Below are 16,508 nucleotides of genomic sequence, written 5' to 3'. Positions count from 1 at the left end.
TTATATGTACATAACTATAATAAATAACTGTAACAAAAATTATATATAAGTTTTCAATTTTATTTATATAATTAATTATATTAATTATAGTTTACTGACCAATTATGGTTAATATTTTATGATTATTGTAAAAAACTCTAACCTTATATAAATATTAAGAATTATTAATTTATTAGTTTTAATTATTATTAAAAAAATAGTTTCCATTAATCTATCGTTTGTTATTATGTGTTTAGTTAATTATTTTTATAAACTTGACTTTTAAAAATATATATAAATAACAAATTAGCAATAATTCACTCATATGTATAATAATATATAATTATAAATATTTTTGAAAAATGAAAAACTTAACAAAATGTAATTCAAATTAAAATTATTTCTAATGATTTTTTTAGTAACACATTTGTTATTTAAAGTTAGTTAAAGTTTTTTTTTGAAAAAATAATATTTAATTATTTTTATTTAATAATTTGATTTTATTTACAATAATATTTTATAAGCTATAGAAACTAATTTTGATTTTATATATAAATATAATTTTTATTATTATGTATATTGTATTCTTATTATATGATTATATAAAATGTAAAATAAATATTTTTATTATTTAAAAGTTTTATAAATTTGATATTATTATTTAATAATGAAATGTAATTAAAAATATTTTATTATAATAATACTAATATAAATTAATAGTACTTAAGTAAATATTTAATATAAAGTTTTTTTTTTGTTAAACTAATTAAATATAATATATTTATTTGTGTGTATTATACTATAAATAAATTAATTTAAAAACAATATACTTAAAAATGGGTAAAAAATAATTTTTTAGAATAAAAAAATCAAAAACTATATATATATTAAAAAAAATATACAGTAAACTAATAATTTTAATTATTATTTTTTTTTTAATTTTTAAAAAATAATATTAATCTATGGTATGGTTTCTATAAAAATTCATAATTTAATACAACCAGCGATACTAGTGCTGCAAAAACCAGTGACGCCATACTAATGGACATTAGACTAGAGCCACCCTCAGTGGTTGGTTTGACAGGTGTTGGTGTTGATGTAATTACCGGTTTTGGACATAGATCTGATGGTCTTAGATCCTAAAAAAATTAAAATTAAATTTATGAAAATTTATAATTAAATAAAAAAAATTATTTTCTATATAAATTGCATACCTCTGGCAGTGCATCGCAAACAAGTTTTCGTAAATTATTTTCATTGTTAACAGTATTTCCATTGATTTTAATTAGCGGTACTATTGTTGTTGTTGTTGTTATAATAGATATATTAATAATAATAATAATATTAGAAAATATATATTAATAATAATAATAATAATAGAAATTATATATTAATAATAATAATAATAATAGATAATATATATTAATAATATTAATAATAGAAAATATATATTAATAATAATATTAATAGAAAATAAATATTAATAAAGATTTTTTTTAAATAGATTTCTCAACAAAAAATAAATTAAATAAAAAAAATAAATATATAAAAATTATAGATAAATATTAATAATAATAGAAAATATATATTAATAATAATAAAAAATAAATAATAATAATAATAGAAAATAAATATTAATAATAATTTTTTTTTGTACAGATTTCTAAACAAAAAATAATTTTAACAATTAATCTAATAAATTAATAACAATTATAGATAAATAATAATAATAATAATAATTATTATTATTATTATTATTGAAACAAACAAATACATACTATCGCCTTCAGTTAGTCTGGGATCTAAGTTTTCGGTCAATATTCTCATTTCATCCAAATAGAGATCACTTTCCGGTTCATGTGTAGCACACTCGACAATACGTGACCCGGTATCGGGTACCGGTAAACCATCAATGTTTCCGCACTGGATTACCGATATGGTTGCATTAGTGGTCCAATCTTCGTGATTAGTGGTACAGACAATCATATTGAACTCCTGATGATTAAGTAGACCCGCGTCGTGATGTCGTTCAATACATGCCTATTTATTAATATAATTAAGGACAGTTAGATAATATTCATAAGTATTATTATTATTATTATAATTATTATTATACTAATATTATTATAATTATTATTATAGTAATATAATTATGATTATTATTTTAAATTTTAAAACAAAATAAAATTGTATTGATTGAAATGTAATCCAAAAAAAAAATAATAATCTTTTTTTTAATCAATTTATAACTATTTAAATAAAATAAATATTATACTATAACTAAATTTAGATGAATTTTTTTTTTTGATTGACATTCAAATACTATATTTTTTATCAACGAAAAAAAATAAATTAGACATATATAATTGAATTTAAAATTTCTAAAAAAAATAATAAAATTTTTCTAAAATAATATAAATTATTAAAAATTAAATTCCTAAATTATTAAAAATTAAATTCCTAAATTATTAAAAATTAAATTCCTAAATTATTAAAAATTAAATTCCTAAATTATTAAAAATTAAATTCCTAAATTATTAAAAATCAATTAAATACATACATGTAATCGATGGGCCAGACATCCCTCATCAGTATCGGTACAATCGTATTTGTTGTCCGTAGTTTTGGTGGACACACCCCACGGTATAAAATCCACTTCAACGGGTAGATTGTGTTTTGGATCAATTAGTTCATAGATACCCTCATTATTGCCTTTTTGTTGTTTTTTAATAAATTCAATGGCTTTTGGATTATAGGGTGAATAGTAGACCTCCAGGCGTACGGTTGCAGCCCTTTTGCAAGGGTCCGGTGCGTTGTCCTAATTGTTATCAAATAATAAAAATAAAAATAATATGAAAAATTTATAAATTAAATTATAAATTAATAATTAAATTTTATTTTCAATAATTTATATTTTTTTTAAATTCTAATTAATTGGAGTTATTGAAATTATAATCTTAACTTTATGTACATTAAAAAAAATAAGATTTTTTAATAATTATTTTGTTTGAATTATAAAATATTTGATAAATAATTTTTTTTTAATTAATGTAATCAATTTTAAATTTTTAGTCTAACATTTAGTTTGCTAATTATATATATATAAGTAAATTGAATTAATTAATTATATGTAAATTGAATTAATTAATTATTATGTAAATTGAATTAATTAATTATATGTAAATTGAATTAATTAATTATTATGTAAATTGAATTAATTAATTATATGTAAATTGAATTAATTAATTATATGTAAATTGAATTAATTATAATTAAATTGAAAATAAATTATAACTTACGCCTAACTCATCACAAACGGCACCCTTTAGATCCCTGACAGCCATTTCCTCGACTCTATTGTTAATCCTAATTACCGGTACTTTAATATAAAATAATTATTTAGTTAATTAAATAAATAGTTATAATAACAACAACAACAATACATACTATCTTCAACTTTCAGATTAGGTGCCAATGTTTCCGTCAAATTTTTCATATCATCCAAATGTTTATTACTTTCTACCCTGTTTTTCACACACATATCTATTGCCACACCAGTGTCGGGTATATCTGATTCCTGATTGGCGCATTGCATGACCGTATGGGTGGCATTGGTCAGCCATTCCCCGTGATTGGCCGTACAGACAATCATACGAAACTCCTGATGGTTTTCCAGTGAACTATCATGGTGATGTTCAATACAGGCCTATAATAGGTAATAAATTAATAATATTAATTTAGTATCAATAATAATTAGTAAAAATAATCGGTAATAATTATTGGTATTAATAATTATTGGTATTAATAATTATTGGTAATAATTAGTAATAATAATAATAAGAAATAATTAATAATAATAATTAGTATTAATACTATTTATAAATAATAAAAAAATTAGTTATGAAATTATTTTTGTAAAAATTGAAACTAAATTACAGTTTTTAAATATATATATATATATACTAGCATGTACATACATGTATTCTATGAGCTAAACAATCTTTATCGTTATCACTGCACGTGTAATCTGAACCAGTTTTTACGGACACACCCCACGGTATATAATCGATTTCAATGGGTAATAGTAAATCAGGATCCATTAGGTCCCATATGCTAACTGAGCTTGATTTTTGTTGTTGTTTCAGGAAATCCAATGCCCGGGTATTATACGGTGAATATAGTATTTCTACCTTAACATTATTCAATGTTATTTTACAGGCTGCCGGTGCGTTTGTCTAAATTATATATATATACGAAAAATTAATTAATTTTTTTAGCTAAAATTTTTAAAAAAAAAATTATACAATAATTTTTATATATAGTTTATTTAAAAATAATACATACACCAAATGCCGTACAAACGGCTGACCTTAGGTTATCGAAAGCGCCAGTATTTCGTTCATTGTTGATCAGTATGACAGGGACTGGTAGATAAATAATTTAAGACACAATTTTAATAAAAAATAATAATATTGTAATATATATATATATATGCGTGTAATTATTATTTAAAAATAAAATAAAAAATAAATTAAAATTTTTAAGCATCATAAATATTTTATATAATTAAATAGTTTTTAAATATATAGTAATAATAATAAAATAAATTAGAATTAATTAAAATAAAATAATTTTTTAAAGAATTTTAAGCGATATATAGATAATAAATGGAAATGTATAATAATAATAATAATAATAATTATTATTATTATTATTTAGAATATTATAACACTTATAAATAAATGTCTTTTAAAAAAAGCAAAACATACTGTCCTCCTGACTGATGGGTGGACTCAGATGACCAGTTTTTTCCAACATATCGTTCAGATATCGGTTGCTTAGTTGGATATCTTTGGCGCACTCGACCAACAGTACACCATCTTCTGGTATGTCGTTCACTTGGAGGGCACACTGTTCGACAGCGTGGGTAGGATTGGACTTCCAGTCCGGGTGTGTTGTGGTACACAATACCATCAGAAATTCGTGATGATTTTCCAGACCGGCTGAATGATGGCGTTCAATACAGGCCTATAAACAGATGTATTTTCATTTAGTGGATAAAAGTTATAAAAAATTTACAAAATAAATATATATATATATATATTTGAATAAAAAATACCTATTTGTTATTGAATCCTATACTTGCTTATTTTATAAATACTTAAATATTAGTAATTTAATGTTTAAAAAAAACTATTTAAATAATTTTTAAAATAAATTTATTTGGTTTTATATTTTTTTTTTAAAAAAACTAGATTTGATAATTATGTAAATTATGTAAGTAAATATTATTATCTGATTAAATTAAATCTTTTCTAGTATAGAAATTTTTAATATTAAATTTTTAAAAAAAAATATAATATCTAGTTAAAAACAAATAAAATAGATTAACCATATATATATATTTATGATATTAACAATAGTATATAGTTTATATACAGTATATATACTATATTTAAAAAAATACACAAAATTAAATTTAATAAAAACTTACATGAAGTCTATGAGCCATACAACCCAAGTCATCATCGGCACAGGTATACTGCGGTTTATTACCGGGTAATCGGGTAGATATACCCCACGGAACAAAATCTATTTCCAAATCTATTTCGGGTTCGCCTTCCGGCTGCGGTATCATCATATCGTAGACACCTTTCAAACTGTCCAAACGCTGGCGATTGATAAACTCGATGGCCCGTCCGTTGTACGGCGAATAGTAGACCTCTACGCGGACACTGACCGGCGGTAATTTTGTACAAATTGCCGGTGCATCGTCCTACAGGTGCCCAACAAACAAACAAAATAAATAGATAGACATATTAGTATTGATTTTTTTTAAAATGATAATCAACCTAACTGTGCTCCTAATTAAAAAGAGTAAATAAAATACTATACCCCATAGGCATGACATACGGCTGTCCTCAAGTTTTGACCGGCCAGACCATTAGTTTTGCCATTGATTTTAACTACCGGTACTGTTGTAAGGGCGGGTAGAGATAATTTTTTTAAATAAATTAATATTAATATAAGTAAATTATTTATTTATTTATTTTTTAAATAAAATTATTATATATAATTTTATATATTTTAAAAAAAAATAAAATATTTCTAAGTTTGCTGATATTAATAACACTATTGGTAACACTAATATTAATATTAGTAATTTTTTATATAAAAAACTATTTATGTGAATAAAAACTAATTTACAGTTTTGTTTTAATTTTAATAAAAGTTTAAAACAATAACAAAAATATTATTTTAATCAATAAGTTAGTATCAAAAATAAATAAATAAAATAAATGTTTTTCAAAAAAATAATAATGTATTTAATTATTAGTCGCTTACTATTTATGATTTAAGTAAACTATAATTAAATATACCGGTAATTAAAATAATTATTACATTTAAAATTTTTATATTATCTAATATTTTAATTTTTTCAAATTTAACAACTGCATTTTTCCTCAAATATTATTAATTATATAATTTAAATAACTAAAAAATTACATTAAAAAAATCTAATTTACAGTAATTAAAATTCTAAATCTAAAAAAATATTTTAGTTATTAAAAATTTTAAATTATTATTAATAATAATAATATCACTTACTATCGGATTCCCGGAGATTTGGTAGCCATAGTTGTGTCTTGTTTTTCATTTCATCCAAAAACGGATCGGATATTGTCGTTGTTGTGGCACAGTTGACAATTTGTGTGCCATCTTCGGGTATATCATCAACCCGTTCACCGCACTGTGCGGCTGCCACAGTGGGATCGGTTCGCCATTTTTCATGGGTAGTCGTACAGACAATCATATAGAATTCATGATGATTTTCAATACTGTCCTCGTGATGACGTTGTATACATGCCTAGTGGGTGGGGGGGGGGTTGGTGTAGGAGAAGGAGGGGTATGTGCAAAATAACCGCATCAATAATATATTAATATTAATTACTTATTGTATATATATATATATAATTAAAAATAATTATTTCTATTGTTTAAATTTAACTTTGTAATGTTTAACATTGTTAACTTGATGTTTCAAAAAATATTTAAAAAATTAATGTGCCTGTAAATATTAGAATTACCCCCCCCCTCCCTCCTTAACTAACAGTTAATATTTTAATATATTTTTATTATTATTATTAACCTTAATTAATTTATTATTGTCAAAACAAATTAAATTAAATATCAATAAAAAAAATAAATTTCTATTCTAAATAATAAATATATATATAAAAATTATATATTTTTTAAAAATAAAATTATATAATTTTTTAAACAATAAAATTGTGTAATTTTTTTTAAATAAAATTATTTTAAATTTTAAATAATTAATTTAATTAATTTTAAATAAATTTAATTTATTTTAAAAATAATATCATAACTTACATGCAATCTGGTGGCCAAACAGTCCTTTTCTCCATTACATTTATAGACAACTTTTTTATTATCTCCATCGCCAGTAGTCTCAGCAGTTGACAAACCCCAGGGTATATAATCCACTTCCAGATTCAAACCGAGATCCGGATGCATCAGATCATAGATACCGTATTCACTGTCTTTAATCTGTTGTTTGATGTGATCAATGGCTGCCGGATTGTATGGCGAATAATAGATCTCAACTTTAACTCCAGTTATATCTATAGGCTTACAGCCATCAGGTTTGTTACCCTATATATATATGGACACACCCGACAACAACAACAACAATATTATCATATTAAGCACATGTATCTATAATAAATAATTTATATGTGAACAATGCTTACCGGGAAGGCATCGCAAACGGCTGTCCTCAGATTGTCCCGACGTGACTCCTGGGTGGCATCGTCGCCCCGATCACCATTGATTACAATTAATGGGACTGTTAGGGTTTAAGTGTGGGTGGGTGGGTGGTAGGATGGGTTTAGGTTAGGATAGATGTTAAAATTATTAGTTAGCTATAGTTATATAAATCAAATTCAAACTTTTGATAATAAAATTCAATACAGACACACACACACACACACACACAGATACAAGTTAACATTCACCCATATAGATACATAAATAGACACACATACATACATACATACATACATACACGTTCACCCATATAGATACGTACATACATACATAGACACATACATACATACATACACACACATATACATATACACACACATATACATACACACACATACATGCATACATAGACACATACATACATACATACACACACATATACATACACACACATACATACATACACACACATACATACACACACATACATACACACACATACATACATACATAGACACATACATACATACATACATACACACACACACAACCATATACATACACACACACATACATACATACATACACACACATATACATATACACACACATATACATACACACACATACATGCATACATAGACACATACATACATACATACACACACATATACATACACACACATACATACATACACACACATACATACACACACATACATACACACACATACATACATACATAGACACATACATACATACATACATACATACATACACACACACACAACCATATACATACACACACACATACATACATACATACGCAGACACATCATAAAATATTTTTTTTATACATACTATCTTTGTTTGTTAATATCGGACTCAATTGACTAGTCTTTTCCAACATATGATCCAAATATATGTTACTTTCATCCGTATGTGTGGCACACTCGACAATCGTGACACCTGAATCTGGTAGACCATCTGTGAGTTCATTGCCGCACTCGATGGTAGCCTTAGTCGGATCGGTTGCCCAGTTATCATGGAAGACAGTACAGACAATCATATTGAATTCATGATGATTTAGAAACCCGGCACCGGTATGTCGTTCAATACAGGCCTAGTAGTAGTAAGGGTAATATATGATAGGAAATTCCTAAAATAATAATTATTATACTAACATGTATTCTATGTAGTGTACAATCAGGGTCATCCTGGCACCCGTAGCTACCATTAGGATGTTTCACTGATACACCCCATGGTATAAAATCGACTTCAACGGGAACATCATCCGAGGGTTGCATCAGATCGTAGATACCTTTCTGACTGTCCTCACGTTGACGAATGATAAAGTCGACAGCTTTGGGATCGTTAGGCGAATAGTAAACTTCAACGACAACAGCACCGGGAGTTACCTTACATTCGTCTGGTATATAATTTTCCTAATTTTTTAAATTTTAATTATTGATTGAAAAAAAATAAATATTTGTTTTTTTTAAAGAAAATTAACTTAAAATAAGATTTTTAAATATATTTAATTTAAATCTTACATTAAATGACTCGCAAACAGTATCTCTTAAATTTTTGCCGCCATTTTCATCCAATATTCCATCAATTGTTATATAAGGGGCTAATAATTAATAATAATTAAAAAATAAAATAATAATAAATAAAATTATGTATAAATTTGTGTTATTTTCATATATCAATATTAAAAATTAATACAAAAAAATAATTATAGTTATTTGTAATTATTAATTATTATATATTAAAGTTAGTACAGTATATATTAAATATAGTACTTAATATATTTATTATACTAAGTTATTATAGATAATAGACTATCTCATAGGTTTATTATTAATCAGTCCCTGAACGTTAATTATACAAAAAATATTAAAACTAAATTAATAAAACAAATATAACATTAAATAATAACATTGTTTTTAAAAAAATTTTATTCTTAATATAACATTAAGAATAAAAAATTTATAAAAACAAATATATTAAACATGTTATATATCAATATATATCAATGAAAAACAATAATTAAACATACAATGCATAACATTAACTATATTGACAAAAAAAATTAATTAATATAATAGGGTAAAAAAATAATTTTCATTGTAATAGTTTATTTGTAAATGAGTAAGGTATATATTTTAGATTATCATAAAATACGTAATCAAGTTAAATTCAAAAATCTATCATGATAGCTTTTAAGAGAGTTTAAGCTATAGACTATAAACAATAAGCAATATACTATAGTTAATATATAAGTTAGTAAATAATACTGAAAAAATTAATAATAATATTAATTTTTTAAAATAATAAATTTTCTAAAATTATTTTTTAAAAAATTAATAAATTTATAATTACTTTTTGTCAATTTTGGATTCAATTTGTCGGTCAATGCTTTTACTTCATCCAATAGTGGATCACTATCGGCAGCCGACTCGGCGCAGTCGGTTATTTTCTTGCCGTCAAACGGTTTATCGGGTAAATTGTTGCCACATTTCATGACTACACCCTCCGGATTCTTTTCCCAATCGCCATCAGATGTCGTACAGACAATCATTTGATACAATTGTTGTTTATTAGTGTAATGATGTCGTATACATGCCTTAGTTTAAAATTAAATAAAAAAATAAATAAATAATTAACTTATTTATAATTATTCAATATTACATACACACAATAATAATTAAATTTCATCCCTTATTAATATTCTATACAATATAAATATATAGTATATTTCTATAAAATTTACTAATTAAGTAATAAAAAAACTAATAATAATTATATTTAATTATTGTTATCATATGAAATTTTTTGTTTTATACCTTATTACTATTATGTCAATATATATATATAGACATGTTATTAATAAAGTATATAAATTATATATATATATATATATATATATATATATGAAATTTACTAAACAATATTATAATTATAATTGATTAAAAACAAATTTAATCTATTTGAATAATTATTTAATAAAAAATTTTTAATAAAAATTGGTGATAACAATATCAACATAAAACACATACATGCAATCGTGTGACCAGACATCCAACATAATGTATATTATGTTCATTAGTGCACTCGTATTTTGCAGCCCTACTATCGTATAGGGCACTGTCGGTTTTAGTAGACAATCCCCATGGTATAAAATCAATATCCACTTGTACCAGTTCCGATTGTACTATTAGATCGTAGATACCTTTATGTAAATTTTCAGCTTGTTCACTTAATAATCGTATTGAATCTTTATCATAGGGTGAATAGTATACGAAAACTTCTAGCGGTTTGCAAACTGGTGGTGCATTTGACTGTTACAAAGTAAATAAAAAAATTATTAAAATAATTATTATTAATTAATTAAATGCACTTTTTAAAATAATTTTTTTTGGTTGGCAATTTTAGGTCATACATACACCAAGTGTTGAACAGACTACTGATCGCAATTTATCCAAAGCATCGGTGTTTCCTACACCGTTAACCAAAACTACCGGTACTATTGATATAATAATAATAAACAATTATATATAAATATTTTTAATATTTTTGCAAAAATAACATAAAATTTATTTAAAATTATTAAAATCAAAATAATAATAATAATAATAGTTTTCAAAAATAGCTAAAGAAACTAATTTTTGTATTTTTTTAATTATATATAAATAATATTTTTATATATTATATAATTTTTTTTGATAAAATTTAAAAAATAGTTTTTATTATAAAATCTAAATTACTATTTTATACAAGCTAAATATAGTCATTTCCATATTATTAACTAACCCATTAAAAACATATTAATTTAATTAATTATTTTATTATTATTATTATGTTTAAAAGGGTTAGTTAATAATAGAAAATAGAAAATGATTAATTAATTACATAATTAGCTTACTTTCAGCAGCTGTCAATTGAGGTACAGCCTGTTTAGTTAGATCATACATTTCATCTAAATATTGGTCGCTCTGTACGGGTGTATGTCCGCAAACTACCAGTGCTGGCCCATCCTCGGGTATATCGTTAACCTGATCAGCGCATTGATTGGTAGCTTTACCCGGATCAGTTGACCAATCCCCGTGATTAGTTGTACAAACTATCATATAGAATTCATGATGATTTTCCAGGCCAATTGTATGATGTCGTTCAATACAGGCCTATTAAAAAAATAACAATACCGGTCCCGTCCCGTTCGGGAAATTAAATAAATTATTTGTATAGTTAAAAAAAATAATTAATTAATTAATAACAAAAAAAAATACGTACATGAAGTCGATGTTTTAGACAATTAGCATCCGGATCGCATGTATACGTATTAGCTGTATCCGGTTGTGTAGATTCCGTACGGGTAGACACACCCCATGGTATAAAATCAATTTTAACTGGTGCATGAGCACCGGGATGCATAATATCCCAGATGCTATCTTTTTCTGATTTTTGATGTTTAGCAATAAATTTGATGGCTTCTTGATTGTCCGGTGAATAGTAGACTTCGACATTTACTTGAAATCCAGATTTACATTGTAACGGTTGTAATACCTAAATAAATATATATATTTTTTAAGGGCATGGGGTGGGGTTTTAATTTAATAATTTGCACATGTTGTTAATAATAATAATTTTTTTTATAAAATACTTACACCAAATTTATTGCATACAACTGCCCTTAAATTATCTGCCGCTTCCGTATTTCGTTCGCCATCGACGTATATAAGAGGAACTGTATATTTGATAGACAAACACACAACACAATCAGGCAAAATATAATCAATAATAATAATAATAATAATCTTACTGTCCGTATCAGTTATCGCTGGTTTTAGTTCTTGTGTTTTAACTCGCATTTCATCCAAATATTCACCACTCTTTTTGTTATCTTTGGCACAGATAACCAGTTCTTCGCCATCACCGGGTATATCGTTGACTTTTTGGGCACACTGTGTAATAGCATTGGTAGGTTTGGTTTTCCAATCTGGGTGTTGTGTTGTACACAATACCATCAGAAATTCGTGATGATTATCAATGGTAGTGTCGTGATGTCTGACCAAACAGGCCTAACCCAATCAATAGACAGATAGATAATTATATTTATATTAAGTGATTTATTTTTATGTGTGTCTATGCCGTACATGTAGTCTATGGGCAAAACAGCCGACATCATCGGTACCGCAGTTATATACGGGCGGTGTGGCACCATTGCTAGTAGACATACCCCACGGTATATAATCAACTTCGACGCCCATCGATGAACCATCCCGTGCCGGTATCATCAGATCGTAGATACCCTTAGGACTGGCCAATGATTGGTCCAAAATAAAATCAATGGCTTTCGGATTATACGGTGAATAGTAGACTTCGACTTTGACTTTTGGTCTACAAGCTACCGGTCCTTTAGCCTATAAAATATTGTAATATGTAAATTTTTGTTAAGTTAGCTCAACTTATATATATATATATTTAATACATACACCAAATAGATCGCAAACAACTTTTTTTAGGTTAGCCACAGCTCCGGTATTAGGTTCGCCATTAACGTGTATAAGAGGAACTGTATGTTTGCAACAACAATTAGTTTTTTTTAAATTACCCATTGATTACTTTTTTTTTAAATTTATAATAAATATTAAATAACTTACTGTCTTTTTCCTCTAATTTTGGGATCAATCCTAATGTTTTAACACGCATTTCATCTAAATATTGACCACTCAGTGCTGCATCTTTGGCACAGATAACCAATTGTTCGCCACCATCGGGTATATCGTTGACCTCCTCGGCACAATGTGTAATGGCGTGATTAGGATCGGACTTCCAGTCCGGGTGTTGTGTAGTACACAATACCATCAGAAATTCGTGATGATTATTAATGGTAGTGTCGTGATGTCGTAACAAACAGGCCTAACCCAAACATATATATATATATATATATATTAATATAATATTTATAAAGTTATTACATAAATAATTGTATAATTTAGTCTATAATTTAGAATTTATTAAATATTAATATATATATATATTTAAATAATAATAAATTTTTAATTATATATATCTTTATATATATATATATATATTTAAATAATAATAAATTTTCAATTATATATATGTTTAGGTGTGTGTGTATGTATATATATATCTGTTTTATTAACTAAATAAAAATTATTGAAAAAAAATAATTTGTGATTTACATGTAGCTTATGTGCTAAACAGTTGGCATCATCGGTACAGTCAAAGACTAATGTAGGACTGACACCTGTAGCTGTTGATACGCCCCACGGTATATAATCGACTTCCAGTCCCGGTCCTATACCGGTAGCTCCGGGTAGCATCAGATCGTAGATACCGGTTGGACTGTCCTTGTTTTGTGCGGACACAAAATCAATGGCTTTCTGATTATACGGTGAATAATAGATTTCTACTTTGATATTACTACAAGCTATGGGTGCGTCCGGCTATTAATATATATATATAGAAATTTAGTTTAATAATAATAATATAATGATTTCCAATTGTATGACTTAGCCAACTAGTTAGCTATACATACACCAAATTGTTGGCAAACGGCTTTCCTTAGATTATTGACAGCTCCGGGATTAGCTACACCATCAATTAAGATAGTAGGAACTGTATGTTTGTATGATTAAAAAAAACAAAAATATATAATAGTTACCTATATATATATATACAATTAATATTTCAAGTACTGGTAGATAGTAATGTATGCATTTTATAGACACTATTTGCTTAGTAATAGGTAATAGGTAAATATATTAAATATCTAATTAACCTATACATATTCAATAAAAAAATTTTAAAATAATTACCATGGGCATATTTAATGATCAACTTGAATATTTATTGTAATTGGTCAATTATTTGTTGTTGTTAATTAATTGTAAAATTAATACTAAATAATTTTATTCTGATGCTATTAGCTAGTTAATTTTATTTATTAATTAACAACAACAACAACAACAATAAATGGCAAAAAAATTATAATAAATCAAAAAAATTAAATATTATCTATAAATATGCCCATGGTCAATTTAAATATTAAATGTGTGTGTGTGTATTGATTATGAAAAATGTCTAATATATATAGTCCGATTACCTGTTTAACCCGAATACACTCCCAAATTGCATACCCGTATACTACCCTTACTTGCAGTACTAGCACTAGTAGTAGTATTTTATTCAATAATAATAATAATAATAATAATAACTTACTGCTGTCCTCAGTGATGGGTGAACTCAATAAATCAGTTTTTGCTTTCATTTCATCCAAATATTCCGCACTTTGGACGGCATCGTTAGCACAAGTAACCAATTGTTCGCCACCATCGGGTATATCGTTGACTTTTATGGCACACTTTGTAATAGCACTGGTAGGATTGGTAGGCCAGTCCGGATGTTGAGTGGTACACAATACCATCAGAAATTCGTGATGATTTTCAATGGTAGTGTCATGATGTCTGACCAAACAGGCCTAACCCAAAACATATATATTTAATATTAATATATTATTTATACAGTTATTGTCTATAATTTAGAATTAATTAATTATTATTTATATATATATAAATTTTAGTTAAATTATAATAAATTTTCAGTTATACATATATATATGTTATTATATATGTATATATATCTATAAATTTATTTATTAACTATATTAAATTAAATGTATAAGATAGCTTATTAAAACTATTAATTATGATAATAAATATATAAAATCATTTTTTCTAGCAAAATAAAATTCATTATCAAATGATATATTTGTAAAAATTGCAAAATATTTATAAAAAAAAATTACAAATAATCCAAAAATAAACTCATTATATATATATTTATAGATATATAAGAATATACTGTATATATCTTTAATATTTAGTTAATTTACATATAGTTTTATAATAATAATAAAACATAAATTATATATATTTACATGAAGTTTATGTGCCAAACAATTGTCATCTTTGCCACAATCATATGTTACTGTTGGTGGATCAGTTTTAGTGGACACACCCCACGGTATATAATCGACTTCCAGTTGTACTGTCGACCCGCCCGCGCCGGGTAGCATCAGATCATATATGCTAAAAGCACTGTCCTTATTTTGACTGGCTATAAATTTATTGGCCTTTTCATTGTATGGTGAATAATATATTTCAACTTTAACCGGTGTTTTTCGGGACTGATGTTGATGTTGGCCATCCTATGTTAATATAGTAGAAAAATAATATTAGTAATAATAATTATAATAATTAATAACAAAATTAATTCTAATAATTAATAACAAAATTAATTCTAATAATTAATAATAAAATTAATTCTAATAATTAATAACAAAATTAATTCTAATAATTAATAACAAAATTAATTCTAATAATTAATAACAAAATTAATTCTAATAATTAATAACAAAATTAATTCTAATAATTAATAACAAAATTAATTCTAATAATTAATAACAAAATTAATTCTAATAATAAATAACAAAATTAATTATAATATTTAATAACAAAATTAATTCTAATAATTAATAACAAAATTAATTCTAATAATTATTATTTTTTAAAATCATAATAGTACATACCTTGTTGATTGTCAAAAATTTAGGTTGGTCATTTAGATGAGTATGATTAAATAAAAATGCACTAGTCAATGCTGGCACTAAGGCCAGCATTAATAGTGTATTTTTCATGATTTTTAAA

At 24.9% G+C, this 16,508-nt stretch overlaps 1 protein-coding gene across 1 annotated transcript; it reads right to left on the bottom strand.

Moving 5' to 3' along the window:
* Positions 1–922: 922 nt before the first annotated feature.
* LOC128952173 (uncharacterized) lies at positions 923–16,508 on the bottom strand. The gene is made up of 32 exons (XM_054297518.1): positions 16,391–16,508; positions 15,740–16,009; positions 15,022–15,280; positions 14,339–14,418; positions 13,983–14,246; positions 13,434–13,692; positions 13,266–13,345; positions 12,927–13,193; positions 12,593–12,851; positions 12,438–12,517; positions 12,064–12,336; positions 11,696–11,954; positions 11,217–11,296; positions 10,830–11,111; positions 10,153–10,396; positions 9,321–9,400; positions 8,952–9,212; positions 8,629–8,890; positions 7,752–7,846; positions 7,372–7,653; positions 6,589–6,847; positions 5,875–5,954; positions 5,474–5,755; positions 4,749–5,007; positions 4,324–4,403; positions 3,957–4,214; positions 3,427–3,685; positions 3,279–3,358; positions 2,540–2,797; positions 1,758–2,019; positions 1,194–1,273; positions 923–1,118 (listed from the first exon to the last, which is right to left on the bottom strand). The coding sequence occupies exons 1-32, from the start codon at positions 16,496–16,498 to the stop codon at positions 954–956; spliced, it is 6,366 nt and encodes a 2,121-aa protein (XP_054153493.1). The 5' UTR covers positions 16,499–16,508; the 3' UTR covers positions 923–953.

The sequence above is a fragment of the Oppia nitens genome, unplaced genomic scaffold (genome assembly GCF_028296485.1).
Source record: "Oppia nitens isolate AA-2021 unplaced genomic scaffold, nextdenovo-longstitch-racon4-pilon3 scaffold1_pilon_pilon_pilon, whole genome shotgun sequence".
In the NCBI taxonomy this organism is placed as follows: domain Eukaryota; kingdom Metazoa; phylum Arthropoda; class Arachnida; order Sarcoptiformes; family Oppiidae; genus Oppia; species Oppia nitens.
The sequence above is the reverse complement of the archived record's forward strand: the minus strand, read 5'-3'. Positions and strand labels throughout refer to the sequence as shown.

Coding starts and splice junctions, on each gene's coding strand:
- LOC128952173 (XM_054297518.1), bottom strand. CDS start 16,498: ATGAAAAATACACTATTAATGCTGGCCTTAGTGCCAGCATTGACTAGT. Junction 12,337..12,437: donor TTGTATGCAATAAATTTGGT/GTAAGTATTTTA, acceptor ATATTTATTTAG/GTATTACAACCGTTACAATG. Junction 5,008..5,473: donor GTATGGCTCATAGACTTCAT/GTAAGTTTTTAT, acceptor ATCTGTTTATAG/GCCTGTATTGAACGCCATCA.